The 17229-nt window shown below is 50.7% G+C and overlaps 1 protein-coding gene across 5 annotated transcripts in view; it reads right to left on the bottom strand.

Moving 5' to 3' along the window:
* Positions 1–5210: 5210 nt before the first annotated feature.
* RALGAPB (Ral GTPase activating protein non-catalytic subunit beta) overlaps positions 5211–17229 on the bottom strand; it is a 63600-nt gene continuing 51581 nt past the window's right edge. For all 5 annotated transcript variants that reach the window (XM_052683545.1, XM_052683543.1, XM_052683547.1 and 2 more), the window contains 6 exons: positions 15950–16072; positions 15043–15179; positions 13750–13858; positions 11466–11544; positions 10770–10918; positions 5211–9038 (listed from right to left, as the gene is read on the bottom strand). In XM_052683545.1, the coding sequence (XP_052539505.1) occupies positions 8845–9038; positions 10770–10918; positions 11466–11544; positions 13750–13858; positions 15043–15179; positions 15950–16072 (791 nt within the window). In that variant the 3' untranslated portion in view covers positions 5211–8844. The remainder of the gene's footprint in view (positions 9039–10769; positions 10919–11465; positions 11545–13749; positions 13859–15042; positions 15180–15949; positions 16073–17229) is intronic.

Raw genomic sequence — 17229 nt, 5'->3', positions numbered from 1 at the left:
CACACCGCAGGCCTTCGCTGCTGCCGGGCTCTGCCACCAGCTGGGTAAAGCACAGCCAACCCACGCTGCGACCTGCAGCAGCAGCAGCCGGCAGCGTGCCCCTCTTGGGATGCACGGTGTGCAGAGGCCAGCAGTGGAGCTGGGATCCGTCCTTGGCAGTTTCAGGTCCAAACTGGACAAAGGCCGAGTGCCCGGTGCCACTGCTGACCCTGGAAGAGAGATGCTGGGGTGCACTGCCCCCCATCCTTGCAGCCAGGCCTCCAAAACTGAGCAAGGCAGAGAACCATGAGGGAGTATTTCAGGTCTGGTGTCTCACTGCAGCAGCCCTGTTACTGAGGAGAGTTTCCAGACATGAAAGCACAACTTATTTTCATATTCCTTTATGCAATAAAACAACTTGATCCTTTTTAGGTTATAACAACTCTTAGGAAATAGAACTGATTTAAATCTCATTCCTTCATTACAAATCCTTTCACAGCCAGAACCACAATTTAGCTAAGTGGACAGCTCTGCTTCCTCCTGCACGTGCCTTGCTGTGACTCATGGACACAATTCTTTACCCGGCACTTGGCCACCAACAGAGAGGGGCTCAGGCAGCAGGGATGGCCTTGTGCCACTATGTCCAGGTGCCACCATGTCCAAGTGACTGCAGGAGAGAGTGGCACCGAGCCCAGTGTCAGCAGGACGTGCAAATGGCTGCGTGGGCCTGATAGTGGCCTCTTGTCCCTGGGGGGGACATTTCATTTAGAAGAGGAATGATGGGAGGAAGGGGTGGTTTGGGGCCTGAGCAAAATGACTCGGGCAAGGGAGGGACACAGCTGGGGCAGGGTGAAAGCAAGCCCAGAAACTTCAAAGGCATATTTTTGGAGCAAGAATGCAGGTTGGTGACAGGACCGGTTGGGCAGGTAGCAGGGAATGGGGGCACAAAGAGCACGGGCTGGGAAGAGGGCCCCTGGGGGGGTGAGCAGCTGGGGGGTGGCACTTCAGGACACCTTCCTGGTTCCTTTCCTAATCAGGGAGGTGCTGCCCTCAGCAGTGCCCAGGGGGGCGGCTGCTTGTGCTGGGCAGAGAGCAGCTGTGGACCCACCGGCATCAGCCACCTCTGCGGAGGCACTGAGCAGGGACGTGCCCACATGTCCCTGCTTCTCCATGCTGTCCCCAGCTGTTGCCCTGCCCTATGGCTCTGAAAAGCCAACCCCATGCTTCCTGTCCCCAGGTCTCTGCTGAAAGTGTCTCCAGGGCTCAGAGCTGACTTTGGGCTCCACAGCTCCACAGGGCAGCAGGGGGTGCAGAGGGGACCTGCCACAGCCTGGGCTGTGTCTGCAGTGTTTGCCAGAACCTCTGATCTGAAGGATTTTGAACATTTAGGAAAAAAGCAAGCAGCCAAGCCAGGCATTCTTCATTGTGCCCCAGCAGCTGAGGCTCAGTGGCTGAAGCCTCCCCGCCAAGCACCAATGGCTCTGATAGCTGCATGCATGCCACTTGTGTGTGCCTTCCATGTGTGCACCATCCCTGTGTGCACAGTCTCTTGTGCGTCACCCATGTGAGCATCATCGCCTGTGCTGCATCCCTGCGCGCAGCACTTCCTGAGCACCATCGAGGTGTGCACCAACCCCTGTGTGCACCATCCCTGTGCCTCCTCCTGTGCTCCATACCTGTATGCAACTTCTGTCCCAGCTGCTGAGCTCCTCCCTGCCCAGCGCCTGCCACCAGAAAATCAGGAAAGCATTTGCTTGGTGTGGAGTTCTTGTGCTGTTTGGGGCTCAGGAACCACAACTGTGGCAAACAGGGCTCTGGTCAGGAGGTGATCTGAGCAAGGCAACCCGTGGGGTCTGAGCTGATCAGGTCATGACCATGCTTCTACATGAAAAGATCTGAGCTTGGAGCAGGTGCCGCTGCCTGTGTGTCTGCACGGGGAGAAGTGTTCCACTCAACTCTTTGAAAGGGTGGATTAACAGGAGGACAAGGGGAAATGGTTTCAAGTTGAGGGAGGGAAGATTGAGGTTGGATGTCAGGGGGAAATTCTTTACTATGAGAGCGGTGAGGTGCTGGAACAGCTGCCCAGAGAGGCTGTGGATGCCCCGTCCATCCCTGGAGGTGTTCAAGGCCAGGTTGGATGGGGCCCTGGGCAGCCTGGGCTGCTATGAAATGGCGAGTTTGGTGGCCCTGCGTGTGGCAGGGGGTTGGAGATTCATGATCCATGAGGGCTCTTCCAACCCGAGTCATTCTGTGATTCTGTGACTCTGTTCAGGCTGGGAGATGGAGTGTCTCTGCTGGAGCACGGGGTGCTGTGTGCCTGGGCAGCAGAGCTGCCATCCCAGCTGGGGCTGACCGGCACTGCGGGATGGAGAAATGAGCCTTTTTGGAAATGGATCTAAGCTCGCCCTGTCCCATCCACTCTGCCAGCTCCTCCTTTTCAAAATCCATACTGCTCACTAAATCTGTGGCCCCAGGAAGATTTATTGCATGGCATTGTTCCATCATTGCACAGCTCCGCTGCTGGGAGTGCATAGCTCAGCAAAGGATGCCACCTTGCTCTATCACCATACGCTCTCGTGCTGCAGCTGGCACTGAGGACTGCCCCAAGCTGCAGTTTGCTCCCACTGTGGCTGTGGGTTGGGTGGTGGCTGTGGGCCCCTCCTGGAGCAAGCACAGCAGGCAGCACTGCTTGCCCACCCAGCACTGCCCCTTTGGAGCAGTGAGACAAAAGCCAGCAGCCCTGTGACCAGTCCTCATGCTGCCCCCCCAAGTTACAACCCGTGTTTCCCAGCATCCTGCCATTCCTCCCTATTTGCAAATGTGATTTAAGAGCTGAGGGCTGAAGGGAGCGGGAGCATCCCCTGCCCGTGCACAGAAGGGCGCTGGCTGCCAGAGCAGGGGCTGTGAGCTCTAAAGCACCAACAGCTGCCTCCCACCAGTGTGCGAGAGGATGGGAAGGGGCTGCAGGGCTGAGCAGCTGGGCAGTGCGAACCGGCCCATCCTGCTGAGGATTTATGGCTCAGCACTTCACACAGAGCCAGCCTACAATGGCTCCCGGTGGATGGGGGCCCACGTGAGTGGGAGGCACAGTGCTGTGCTGGTGCTGCCAATGCATTCCTCACAGCACTGCTGTCAGCACACGGGGTCCTCCCAGCACCGCACAGCCCCCCAGGAGGCCCCCAGCTCTTCCAAGGACTGCTCCCAGAGGCAGCTCCTGGGTCAGGGGCTCAGCCAGGTCACAGGGAGAGAAAGAAGGGCTGGGGGAGATCTCCCAGCGGATCCTCAGTGGGGACGCTACCGGAACATCAGTGGTACCTCCGTGCCCTGAGCCACCTCGTGCTGCTTTTGGAGCAGCAGATCTCCGAAGGGAGCAGAGAGTGGAGGCACGGAGGGGAACTCAAAGCTCCCAGTGCTGTTCAGGAGCTCGGGGCGCCTCTTTGCCGCATCTCAGACATCCCTGCTCCCACTCTGCTCCAGCATCCAGCACCTCACGGCACCCAGCACCGCGTCCAGCAGCTGCTGACCTCCGGGAAGGAGGCTGCACGGCCTCTCAGGACAGCAGCACGTGCAGACGTCCAGAGGGAACCGCTCAGCTCCGCGTCTGTTCCTGTTGCCTGCGGTCCCGTCCCCACGCACGGCTGGCTGCTGCTCTCTGCACGCTCCCGTAGCAGAGATGCTCTGTTCCCTTCGTCACCTCCACAGCCCTCCGCCGGACCCTCTCTGCTCTGCCCACGTCCCTCCCGTGCTGCAGAGCCCCCAGCCGTGCCCAGCACTCCCCGCACGGCCGCACAGCGCTGAGCCCAACGCAGGACCGCCCCGCTGGCAGCGCTCTGCCCTCTGCCCGACCGGAGGGCACGGCGGTGACCCCCGCAGCCCCGGGGCCGTTTCTGCCAATCCGCTCTCGAGTTTCATCCTGCTGATCGAGTTTGGAGCGCAAGTCTGCATTTTTAATCTGAAAATCAGAGTCTTGCGGGCAATGAGCACCCAAAGTCCCAGGGGGGCCCTCAGTGCGGAGGAGGAGCGGAGCCATGGCTGTGCTAACAAGTGTGTTAGCTAATGAAAACAGTGTTTAAAATAATCACAATATTTCTCTATTTGCATGTAAAGATGACATAATAAAAGATAATTAGCAGCATGTGAAGTAGTTCTACTACTCAATTTTCTCAGTTTAGATAATTAATTATCTTAGTAAAATGCATCATTATGGCTAATTTTAGAAAATCTAGCAGCTGCAAGGTCATAGTGGGAACAATTTCAATTTGTAATTGGAAGAAACATGAAAGTGAGTCAGATAATCTTTTATTAGATGATAATAATGAATCACACGGGCACACATATTAAGTGTTTTAAGAAGCAGAAGATGCACGGAGTCATTTACCAGCGTCATCCTGTGGTGCCAGAGCTCAGCCCCTGCCCGCGCCTCATTGCTGCTGCTGGACGGGACGGCTGTCCTGGCGGTGTCCCTCCTGTGTCACCTCCCAGGAGCCCGAGGCCACGGCTGGGGCAGCACAACGCTGAGCCTCGGCGCCATCACAGCCAGCGGAGCTGAGGGCAGAGTTGAGCCCCGGGATGCAGCGCGGTGTTTCTGATAACAAACTGCACCTCGGCGTATGAAGCAGAAAATCTCACCGCTCCCCGGGAGCAGGAAGCAACTCACACTGCAGTGCCTGTGCTGAGGGCACTGCACCGCTCTGCCCGGGGTTTCTGAGGGGTTCCTCCACTGGGTTCTGTTCCGCTCCCCAGGAAAAGCCGCAGTCTCAGAGGAGCTTCGTGCCGCACTGCTGCGTGTGGGGACACGGCGGGGCAGAATGGGCTGCCAGACCCACTGCTGGGCACCGGAACGCACAGCCGGGCCCAGAGCAGCAAAGCCTCTTGGGGCCCAGGGCCCGGGCATGGGGGGCTCCCAGCTCACTGCCTCGGCAGGAGGCAGCACTCTATGACCCGGCTCCTCTCCCAGTCCGAGCGACCGAGATCAGAAATTCCTCATCCCCAGTTTGCACCAAATAAAGCATTTGTGCAATGCTGGCGGTGCTGCATTCTAACCACATGGCTTTAGCGCTTCAGCTGCACCCACCCGCCTGCAATGGGGCCTCTGCCCTCCGTGCCCACCCCACGAGCAGAGCAGCAGAGGGTGCACGAAGTGTCGGCACTCGTGGGAAGCGCCATCGTTGGCATTTTCAACCATAGGAACTGGAAAAGTAACACCAAAAAATGGAAAGGTGAAAAGTCACTTAGATAAGAATCTTTAAAATTTATTGGACTAATTGTGTTACATTCAATATTTGATGTGTTTCTCCTGGACAAAGAATTGGCATAAATACAAACAAGCCTTCGTGTGCCTTCCCTAAACAAATAGGAGATAAAGGACTAGAGACGAGGGAACGTAGTTCACATCTTCATATTTACATTTTGCCTTTACTTTACAACTTAGCGCCGGGGGTATTTACAGAAAAATACAGTAGGAACAAAAAGATCATGTCTTGGCAACATACAGAAATCCAGACAGAATGCATATGACTTGAAGCACGTGATCCCTGGCATTCTCACCTCAAACTGCTCCTGCTAACATCCACGTGGAAGATGTCTGCCTTCCTTCAAAGGCATCGCTCAGTCACGCAGCCACTGCTCACAGCTGTACTCTGTTGCAGTGGAGCTGCTCTGATGTGGGCATGCAGACCCTCAACACCCCTCCCCCCCCCACTCCTTGATGTATGTGTGTCATACATCTGCCAGGTACCTTTAAGAAAGGATAGTTTCTTTAAATGAGTCTTTATTAAGGTACCGACATTTCTGCAATTTCAGCTCTGCATTTAACGAGGTGGCCGCCCCCCAACCCCCCTTCTGCACCATTAAGAGGATGCCATCATTCAGAGCAGAATTACGAACCCAAACCGAAAGGCGTTACTGTGTGAACAGAGGAACTCTGGCTGTGTCACATCTGTGATCGAGCGGCAGCTCGGTGCGATGCGCTGCCCCTGGGTGGGCATCTGCTCTCCCATGGGTATGGGTGCAAAAAACAGCCATGCGAGTTGAGAAGCTGCCAACTCAACAGGGCAGTCTGTGGTGCAGAGCCCCAGAAGCTCAGGGTCTCGACAGAAGCATCACGACTGATATAAATCTCAGCTTTCCTCTCAGCCCATGGGGGAGGAGAGCTGAAGGCACCCTGGGCCACCCGCAGTCGTCAGCTCTGCTGCCTGCTTCGCTGCTGCACTGCTCCTCACATCAGCCACACCACACTGTGAGGGGCACAGCTCTGCCACGCAGCCTGCGCCCAAACCGAGGGCTGACAGCACAGCACGCAGCACTGCTACGCTGCACTCAGACTTTCGTCAAGGTTCACCTCTGCAGATCGCAAAACCCCAAAGCCACGGGCAGGTTCACCCTGCGTGCGATGTGTTCAGCGTGACCTCGCAGATCAGACTTATATCAGTTATAAACGCTGCTCACACAAAACTCTTCTTTCAAGATTTCTGACACACGGCCCTGCTCCCCCTGTGAGCACTGCTCAGGGTGCCACACTCATGCTCTGGATGGAACAAGGAACAGACCGAAGCGCACTAAAGCGCAATATTTCGGGCAGTTCCTTTGGCTCTCTGACTCAGAAGGAGACACTCAGGGCTTCCTGCAGCCACAGCTCTGCTCCTGACTGCACTGTGCACCTGAAAGCAGCAGCTTCTGCAGCTCACTGGGCTACAAACCAATGGTTTTGCACGTGACACACACAGCTATGGGTTTTAAGCTGCTGAAGATGTGCAAAGCTTGATCGCTCTGTATGTTTCTGTTTGTTACACATGCAGTGGTCATGCCTTTTAAGTCAGTGGACTAAAGTGTGTTTGGCCGTTATGTAGATCCAAAGGTACACACACAGCGTGGGTAAATTTAGTGCCTGTGCATTAAATGCACACTGGCAAGAGCTGAGGAGAGATGAGGCCACGCTCCACCTCAGCTTTGCCACCAGACCCAGCGCTGCCCCTCACACCCAGGACGGTGCAGAAGCACGGCTGCTCTGCTCACCGCCACGGAGATTTTGGTTTTGTTTTTCCATTTGTGATTCATCTGGACCAAAACCTCCTGAGAGGTCCCTGTGCCTGCCCTGCTCCTGCCCCCTAGTTCCCCTCAGCTGAGACCCGCACGTCCCTGCACGACTTTTGAGGTGCAGGTGGAACCCTCCGAAAGACCACAGGCAGATGGGATCCAGGCACACCCCTGGCAAGGAAACTGTAATGAAACAAGTAAGACTGTTTCAGGTTACAACTGTTGCAAAAAGTAACTGAAATAGCAAAGTTAAGTGACTCACAGGCATTATTGCAATGCATATTAAAAAGCTTCCGAGAAACACTTTGTCATAACTTGAGGAGCTCCACCAATTCCTGCTCAGGTTTACGCTCACCTCCTCCCTGCTTACTGGAAGAAAAAGAACACGTGCACTGCCAGCCATCGCAGGCTGCACCCACACAGGAGCATCAGCAGTGATTCATTGCTGCCACAAGGCAGGACTGTGCTGGGGGCCTGAAAGCAGCCCCAGGAGCGGCAGTGCTGCTGCAGCTTTCATATTGCCAGCACTGACGCGCAGTTGTGAACACCTTTTCCCAGCACAGCCTGAGCTCCAGAGTGCAGCCACAGAGGAAGCAAGGAGCTCGAATGGAAGCTGCCGGCGGTCAGAGAAACGAATCCACACGGCTCTGCTCCCTGTGGGCTGAGGCAGCGACCCAGGCTGTGGCTGAGCCCGGCCGGGGCACCGGCAGCTCAGGGAGAAACTTCTGACCAAGGAGAGAGGAATCACTGCTGCCGAGAGAGCACGGTAACCTCAAAACGCTTCTAAGGTACAACTCCAAATGGACTTTCCATGGAATGGCAAGTTAATGGACAAAAGAAGGGTTCCTCGCTTTTCTGTTCCAATTGTTTCGTAGTCTGCGTAAGAGGAGCTTCTGGAAAGTGCAGAAGCTGCAAAAGCTGCATATTCGATAAATGTCAGGCAGGAGGCAGCCCCAGAACCTCAGATTTCAGCCCGGCAGAAGGAAAGCAAGAGATGTTTGCACATTTAATGAAAATGACGACTGAGCAACAGAGACATTTCAACATAATCAGCTGCATAAAGAAAATAAAACCAAGCGACTAAAATTAAATGTGACATTTTGCAACAGACCTGAAAGTCATAACCTTGTTTCTATAGAACCAAGATCTCTTATCTAGTAAGAAGGTGTGTCTGAACTCAGTTTGTTCCCAGGATGACAGAAACGCTGTGCACAGACCCACAGGATGGTACTGGGAAACACAGCATCTTGGCTATGCATTTGGTGACCTGATATTCCCGAGCAGCTTTCCTCCCTGTGGTGAACAAATGAGCTTCAAGCAGTGAAGCATCTCCTGCAGAACGCCGAAGGGGGTCAGAAACTTCTCCTGAAGTTCTTGTGGGCACAGCGAGCGCTCAGGAAGATTCCCTCCTCAAGGAGAGACCCCGCTCCCCTCTCCAGCGCGTGGGCACAGCGGGCTGTGTGAAGGCAGCTGCTTTGCCCCGCGCTCCTCATACTTCAGTGCAGAGATGGTTTTGCTTTGATTGTTTTCTTCCCACAGGACGAGACGCAGTTCTTAATTAGCAGGGAGTAGATGGCTGCTGGAGAGACTATGTTGCGAGCATCCAGGAAGACTGGAATTCAGTAATCTTTCGCGGGTAGGTGAACTGAGTCAGTATCCCAACTGCACGGCTTGGGATTCGTTTCTCCTTCCTCCCACACGGTATCTGCTGACTTGTGCTAAAATACGGTTTCCTGAATTCCGGAGGGCTGAGGAAATGTGTTGTTATTTAACTGTTTTCATTACTGTAGCCACCAAGCTCTGATCTAATTGTCCGGGGAGGATAACGGCCTACGGGTTGCAGTTCTTGAGCCCAACCTCCTGGAAAAGCGAGGTATAAAACTCAGGCTCCAGCTGCCTGTTGCGGTACTTATTGACAATGTCTGCGATTTTCTGTTTCCGGCGGACGTGGGGGGGGTTGTATGAATCACTTTCCAGCCTCTTTCTCCGACAAATATTTATTACTGTTTGCCTCACTAAAAAACCTAAACAAGAAAGAAGGTCTGAAATAAGCTTAGACAAAATCAACTTTCCCCCGTGATGGTTTTACAGCTAAAGGAAACATGGGGTCCCACCGCACCCAGGAACCCAGGGGAAGATGCGCAGCAGCTTTTCAGAAAGGCCACCTGGTAACTGCTCAGCCCTGTCCCCAGCCCTGCCATCCCATTCCAACGTGAAACTCAAATAAGAAAGGGGTGAAGTCAGCAGTACACCCAGCCAGTGGGAGCAGAAAGGGCTCCCCAGCTCTGTCAGTGCCAGGCAGCTACAGCAGCACCCTCGGGACTGAGTCAGTAAGCACACGGGTCCTGTGAGCAGAAGGGCAGTACGACAGCTGGAGGCTTCGCACACAAGGACTGGGTCTGAGGTGGCAGTGGGTGATGCTGAGGAGCCACCTGGGCAGGGCAAACCTACTGCAGAGCAGCAGGGATGGCAGAACTGCCCCTCTGAGCAGGGGGAGGAAAGAGGACAGACTGTGGCTAGGAACAGCAGACCTACTGGTATTCCAAAATAAAATTACTATGCATCTCATGAAAAAAGTGTTCATTGACTCTTTTCTGCCTATACAGAGGTGTCAGTAAAACAGCAAACACTGCCTTCCTTATCTAGAGGACCTGATCCCCAACTGCACACAAGCTACATTTGCTGACCTTAGAGATCAGACAAATGTTATTGTTTTACCCCAGTGCAGCTGAAAAACCAGCACCACACTAGAAGAAACACACCTGGTTCTTCACTAGGGCAAGCTGCTGTTATCAGCTGAGATCACAACCTTTATCTGCAGGCCTCGTCTGGCTTCGCTTTCACCATCACTGCACAGCATGTGCAAAATCAGAACCTGGGAGTCATCCCCAGCAGATTCCTACATCAGTTTTATGGCTGTGTCTAAATACTCAGAGTGTTTTCACTTCATTCTGTCACAGGAATAGCCCTCACTGGAGAGAGATTTCCAGCTGTTGAGTTTCTAACAGCACTGACAGCCAAGATCTGTCGTTAATACATCCAGGAATACCTGAAAAGGTGGACAGCACACACACACTAACATGGGCTACCGATCTCTGCGGCTTTTCATTGCAAGCCTGTTTTTAAAACAGAAGGAATAAGTGCAGCATGCAGCAGGAACTCAGCAGCACCCTTTGGCAGATGAGGAACACCAGCATCGTGGCCTTCAGTGCTAAGCATCAGGTCACATTTCTGTTCTTTCCATCCACATTTCTTCCTTCCACTGTATGACTCCAAGCCCTCACCTGGTTCCCACGGACAGCACAGCCCTATCTCACAACTCCTCCAGCTAAATGCTAACCACCTGCTCCCTCTGCTGTCCCTTCTGCCACTCTGGTGGCGAGAAGAACAAAATACAGACCTGCTGGCATGTCCAAAACCCAGTGACAAATCCCAGTCGGTGCATTTTGCAGATACATTATTACCCACACCACAGACACCTCAGCTTTCCTTCACTCTGATCCCACTAAGTTCTTGGGATCAGCCAGATCTCACTGTAGCAGCATAACAGAGGAACAGAAATGGGAAGCACAAACACAAAACCAAGAGCGCTGGTTATGCTCTGCTTCTCATGAAGGAGTAGAGGCAGAAGTATTGCTGGCAGGATGACCACGATGCAGAGGGCTGAACAGGAAGGATCAGAGCGCTCAATGAACTGCCTCCACGTGAAAAGGACAAGAAGGAGCCACAGGTGCTCCTAACCCCTGTCAGCTTACCAAGAGCTCTCCGACTGACTATCATCCCATCCACCAACGGGATAACCATGTTGAATTTCCCAGTTGCTCCTTGCAGTTTTATCCTGAATAAGCCGGTGTTTAAAGGATGGATGAAGATCACGGGAACTTCTTTCTCAGGAATGGTAGATCTTAAGGGAAAAAAGTACAAATCAGTTCTATAGCAGCGCTTCAATTAAAGTGAGCCTTTTTCTTTGTAGATCCAGTGTTAAAAGGACATGAAAATGTCTCATGGCTAAACCAGCAGGGCTCCTGTGTGCATTCTCTGGACCTTAGGATGTCTCTCTCCATCAGCTACTGCTCCTACAAACTTCTGTCACCACAGAATTTGAAAGCCCTGCAGACGGGGCTTTGAGCTTCATGACAAATATGCAGCATTAACCACCTCACCAGGGAGGAGGCTGATCACAAACCCAAGAATAAGACTACACATCTTCCACCCCTTAATTTATGTTGCAACCACAGCAATATGAAAAGCCCTTTCATTCTTTTTTTTCCTCAACAGAAAACAAATCCACTGAAGGAGCTCATCTATCTTTTCAACAACACTGTCCACAGTTTTTGGAGTTGCCAGTAAAAGCTGAAGAATGCAAATAAACCATGTCACGGCTTCTGAAGTGCAGCACAGACTGTCGTCCACATGAACCAAGAAAACAATGAAAATAAGAGAGGTCTCACCTTAGGGAAGCGCTGCTGTTGGCCGTGGTTTCTACGCCAGTGCTGGTCTCAGACACCAGATCAGGGAGGGGAAAATTTTCTGTAAGAGGACGTAGAGAATAAAGTTTAGATTCCCCACGGTTTTTGTTTGCTTCTTTGTTTTTATGCAAAGTTATCATCCAATATATAAACCATAAACCAATGCAACCTCAAGCATTTGTACCAGATATGTTCTGGCAAAACTGGTGATACAACGCGTGGTTTTGTTACCTAAGCACACGTTAAGTTTTGCTACACAGGCACGCCTGCTTCACCCACTGCTCAGGAGATCAGGGAATGCATCCCAGACCCTCAGATCTCCGAGTCCCAAAGGTCAAAATCTCCAGAGCCGCAGTGAAGCAGAAAGAAGCTGAAACGTGTCGCAGTCACAAAACACCTCTTAAATTATTATTCAGTAGCTTCTTCTCCCATCTGCAAGTCATCAGCCTCAAGAACAGTGCTGGGAATTTCAAACGGTACCGCTGCTCACATCTGCAGAGCTGCCATGGGAATGCCAATCTGCTCCAGCAAACACAGCGCCATTCCCTCAGCAAAGCCTGCACCACAACCCACTGCTCTGCTGCCTCGCCCTCACTAACAGGTGCAGAAGGAATGAATGAGAACTGGAATGGAACGTGGCACTTCCCATCCATTTGCTCAGGGGCAGAAGCTTACAGACGAGTTTGGGGGAAAAAAAAGTCAAGTATAATTCAGACAGCAGCATAATACAAAGCACTCTTGCAGCAGAAAGAGTGTAAGCCTGAAAACACTTTGTAACACAACTGACTGCACACAGCACATGGAACTAAGAGAGGGGGTGTTCACTGAAGTATTTTGAGATAAAGGAAAGGGAGGGCCAGCAGTCAGCTCTTCCACTGTGCAAATACCAAGATGGCATAAGGCAAAAGCCAAGAACACAAGAAGCATGAGGCAAAGCCTCTGGTCTAGGAGCAACCTCCAAGAGCACCCCGCAAGACATCCAACTGCCAAGCATGCTGAGGCTCATTTGTTTGGCTTCAGGCCCATGGCTCTGGGGGACTCCCATGGCTGCTGAAGGAGCAGCTGAGCAGAAACGTGTGTGTGCAGCAGTCACTGCCCCTCAGGGAGCCGGCCTGAGCTGCCCCCACACAGGAGGGGGTCAGGGACACCAGCAGCTCAGGAAATGAAGTGTTGAGGGACTCCTGGTGCCAAGGAGAAACCCTCTGGGCCAACATCAGGATAAGGAAGAGATGCTCCAGAACGTCACATGCGTATCCCGATCCCAGGCACTGCTCTGCAGCATGTTCCTTTGGACACCAAGATCTTTGTGCCAGAGTCCTGGGTGGGAAAGGGAACATTTCACACAGGTAGCATATGGGAAGCTTCCTCTGATCTCTTGCAATCTCTTGGTTGCTATCCTCTGGGAGGTGCTAAGGATTTAATTAATGTTAAACTGGGAACCTGGATTAGAAATCAGAGGCAGAACAACAACTTCAAACAGATGATCTGTTGCTGGCAGTGTTACAGACCCTGCTATGCTAGGCCAGCACAGGCAGGCTCTCGCATCACACAGAAGCCTGGCCCATGGCTTAGAACTAGCATGCAAGAAGCTCTCATGAACAAAGGACTCCTCAAGCCTGGGGGACAGCTGCTAGCACTAACCACGCTATGGCTACAACAGGATGGACAAAGCTGGGTCTCTCTCAGTTATCCAGACTCAGAGGGGAACCACCAGGGCAAGGAGCATTAATTCAGCAGGAGGAGCAGGGCTCTGCCTGGACAATGGCGTGCAGAAAGGCAACAGGCTGCCCAGCACCATCCGGACTGGCAACGTGAGCAGATTAAGCAAGCCCTCCACACGACAGATCCAAGCAGAAAGTTTCAAAGGTACCAAGAAATTGATGATCCCTTCAGAACAGACCAGCAGATCAGAAGCAAAACAAGGGTCAGAAAGTCACTCTTCTAAAGGAAGAGCAACAGCTCCATTCTGGGAACACAGCAGCCAAGAGCGTGCTGGTCTCATATGCTGAGCTTACAGAGAAGCTCCATGAGGGTGTCTTGCATGTACTGCCAGAGCTAAAATAATCTCCACATCCACAGCCAGTGATTCACTTGCACACCCCCATGGACCATCACTCAAATATCAAAGAACGGTTTTAGAATCTTGAGCGTCAGTTATAGAAATAAATAAGGATTTAGCATTCTTTTTTTAAGAGAAGTGGAGCTGAGCTTTTCCTCTCATCTCTGTTCTGTTGCTACATCAGTGAACAAGGAAAATTCTACGCACCTATATCATCATAACGTTCAACCCAGACCACGTACACTTTGGTTTCAGGTCCCATTGGTGGAATGGTCCGGCCCTGAGGCACCCTCTTGGATCTGGAAGTCGGGCTGAGCTGTTTTGAACACAAGAGAAAAGCAGGATTTGCAAACACCAGAAGCCCAGGGATTTATCTAAAGCATCTCATCAATTGTTTCTTTGTCCTTCAGATTTCAGACAGGTACAACCTCTGCAAATGATTACCACGGGGCTGCTGCAGTGGGACTACCCACCTAAAAGCAGTAATTCGGGTCTCCACAATACTTACATTCAACATAAACAACAGAAAAGTCTCTTATTCCTTTACACATTGAAAACTATGTCAATTTTTTGTTTTCCCCACACGTCCAAGCTGCAGTCAGTGCAATTGCTCCACGCTCCCTGGGAACACACACGTGCACTGCTTTGTTGCCATGCTACTGTGGAACCCCAGCACACCCATCATGGCAGAGCTTTATGATATTCTCATTATCAACTCAAATCTACTCATTACCCAAAGAAATGCCTTTTTCCTTGCTAATTTTCCCACTCAATCCAGTCAGCTAAACTGAGGTTCCTGCCCTACATTCAAATTCATTTGTTCCCACTTTTACTGTGCTTATACTTAGAGTAATTTTCTGCAAGTCTAATAAAAAGGGACCCAGGCAACAGCTGTTATTTAGATGAGTCATTTAATCATCTTAAAAACTCATTCAAGTTTTTCTTAACATACTTACTGATTTAGAATCCTTGAGAAAGTACATTTGGAAGTAAATTTATAACAAGAAATAAGCAGTCGTAAATCCTTTACGTTCAAAGTTCAAGTCTTTCTGCTTTGTTACTCAAGCAACTTCACTCCAGATAATTCAGCCACAACTGATACAGGCTGTTTTAAATCAGGTAGGGATGAACAGTCATGTCAATCCATCCTGAATTTCCAAACATGCACTGGGGTCTGGTTTACTTCAGGAACACTGCATGTACTTTTTCCTGCACGCTCTTCAAAATTTTAGTACATGAGATGCTCCTACTTAGCAAGTTCCAGTTTTACAGCTAATCAATGTAACTTTGCAATCTCCTACTGCAGGTGTAAATGATAGCCAGACAGATGCTGCTGTGGAAGATTAACATCTAGGAACGAGTGACTCCAAATGTCAGCAGACTGAACTGCGCTGTCAAAACCCACATGCACCACCACTGTGCACCCTGAAGACAAGAAAAAATCAACAAAAAACCCTGCCAAACAAACAAATGCCATTTTTCAGTCTTTTTTTGTCTTACCCGCTGAGAGGGATTAAGATTGTCTGTGTGATTGGGGAAGAGTTCAAGTGTCAAGGATGGCTGTTTTAATATTCCCGGCAGCAGGTCCATGTTAGAGTCACTCTCTTGATCAGAGACATTGCTTTCCAACGAATCAGCTACAAGCCAACAGAAAAGTGAGTTGTGTCTTTTCTTCTGCCCAAACAATTCCCCTCAGTTGTTATCACGTGTGCAGTCTTGAAACTCAGAGAGGTTCTAAGGTTTTTAAAACTGGATGCATGGAGGGGTATACAGTCAAGTCAAAATGGAGCTCAAAATCAAGCAGAGAATTCAGCAGTGGATAACACGAGTTACCCAGACACTGGCTGCAGTTAAAGCACTCCCCATGGACCCAGAAGCACCCTGTCTGACTACGTCTCCCACACAGCACAGCCTCTTTCTGCTGCTGTAATTCCCTGACAACTCTTTGAAACCACATGGTAAAAGATATCACGAAGCCATCAGTGTGGTCATTAGGCACATGCTCCTCCTTGTGTTGCAGGAGCACGTCAACAAGAAGGGACAGAGAGAACAAAACCACCAGCAAAACTGCTCTGAACTCCACAGCAGGGATTAGTACATTTTAACAATGTCAGAACTGCAGACCAAACCACACATCCAACCTCAGGCACCCAAGCAGGCACGTACTACCATGCAAACCTGGAAAGATATTTGATGCTTAGACTGGGAAAACAAAGGAGCATTGAACAGGTATCACTGAGGAGTGTTACACTCAGAAGGTTTCTAAGGATTAGGATATTTAAATCAGTACTTTTCTGACAAGGATCCTGCTTCTGCTTCTGACAGAGCTCTCTATTAAAAAACAAACAACTGTTGATCTTCTGAATTGTGTTTTGTTTTTAGAAACGCATACATGAAATGATCTTACTTAGGGACTCCACTGGTGACGGGACAACAAAAGCTATTTCTGTCAGGGCATCAGCGTAATACAGCACCTTCTTCTGCCCATTGAAGATACTTGCTCCAACATCTTCTGAAATCATTACATCATCTGAAACAAACACAGATGGAAGGTTAATTCAAAAGGCAGTTTCATCTCTCTAGGCACAGACCTTCAACCATAAGGTGCAAGAAATCACATAAGTCACATTTTAAAAATGAGAAGATTTCACAGTGAAATTTCATGGCTAACAACAATTTTCAGATAAACTTTTTTGATATTTTAAAGTAAATAGCACCAAGGGTTGGAAAGAGGATTTATTCTGAATATATTTCCATTATACTTACCATATATCATCCTTTCCTCAGTCTAAGGTAGTCACTACGTAAGCATCTCCTACAAGAATTCATCCAGTAGCTATTTCTACTCATTTCCTTAACATAAGTTTTGTTCAGTTTGTCATTAAATTTCAGAAGACAGCTTACATTTGCAGCTTCAACCTGACAACATTCTAGAATTTAAGCCAATTTCTATAAATTCCTCTCTCTCTATAATTTAAAAAAACCCACACCCTTGAACTGAAGCTAATGCAAGAAAGCTCCTAGTTCTCAGCCCCCACTTATTCCCACCTCACAGCTGGTAACAGTCAGGCTGTCACAGTACAGAGAGCAAATAAGTCTTCAGTGGAGCCACAGTACCAGAAGATGACCAAACCACCTTTTCCTTTCTCCGTACCTCCTCCAGAAAGAACAGCAAAGGCTTTAAGCCGAATTATTTCTCTGAGCCAGCTTACAGTGGAGCCCCTGGAACAGCTGCCTCAGCAAAAGCAGTGGAGAGGGGCCATCCAGCACACTGACACGCAGCCGGAGCTGGGGGCCATGCCTCACCATCAGGAAGCAAAGCCTCTCAAGCGCATCGCTGCCAGGGAGCAGCAACTCAACCCAAACTGAATTGCTTAAGAACTTCTTTCCCTTTGGGGCTGGGGGGATCAGAGGGGGAAGATGTGCAGCCATACTGACAACTCCAACCAGAAAAGGAAGAGAGAGGACTCTGCCCCAGTACAAAGCACAGCAACTCCATCCTGAAAGAAACAACAAACCAAGCCCTGGCCATCCCGTAACCTCTCTTGACTCGTTCTGAAAAAGCCATACATCTGTTCTCTTACGCCCTCCCCAACACCTCAAACCTTCCATCACTTGTAGTGATGTTCAGAAAAGCCTTTAGTCAGTCACAGTACCAGACAAGCCCAGAGGAAGAGTTGCTGTAGT

The sequence above is a fragment of the Tympanuchus pallidicinctus genome, unplaced genomic scaffold (assembly GCF_026119805.1).
Source record: "Tympanuchus pallidicinctus isolate F22 unplaced genomic scaffold, pur_lepc_1.0 scaffold20, whole genome shotgun sequence".
NCBI classification, from domain to species: Eukaryota; Metazoa; Chordata; class Aves; order Galliformes; family Phasianidae; genus Tympanuchus; species Tympanuchus pallidicinctus.
Note: the sequence above shows the minus strand (reverse complement) of the source record. Positions and strands in the feature narration are given on the sequence as shown.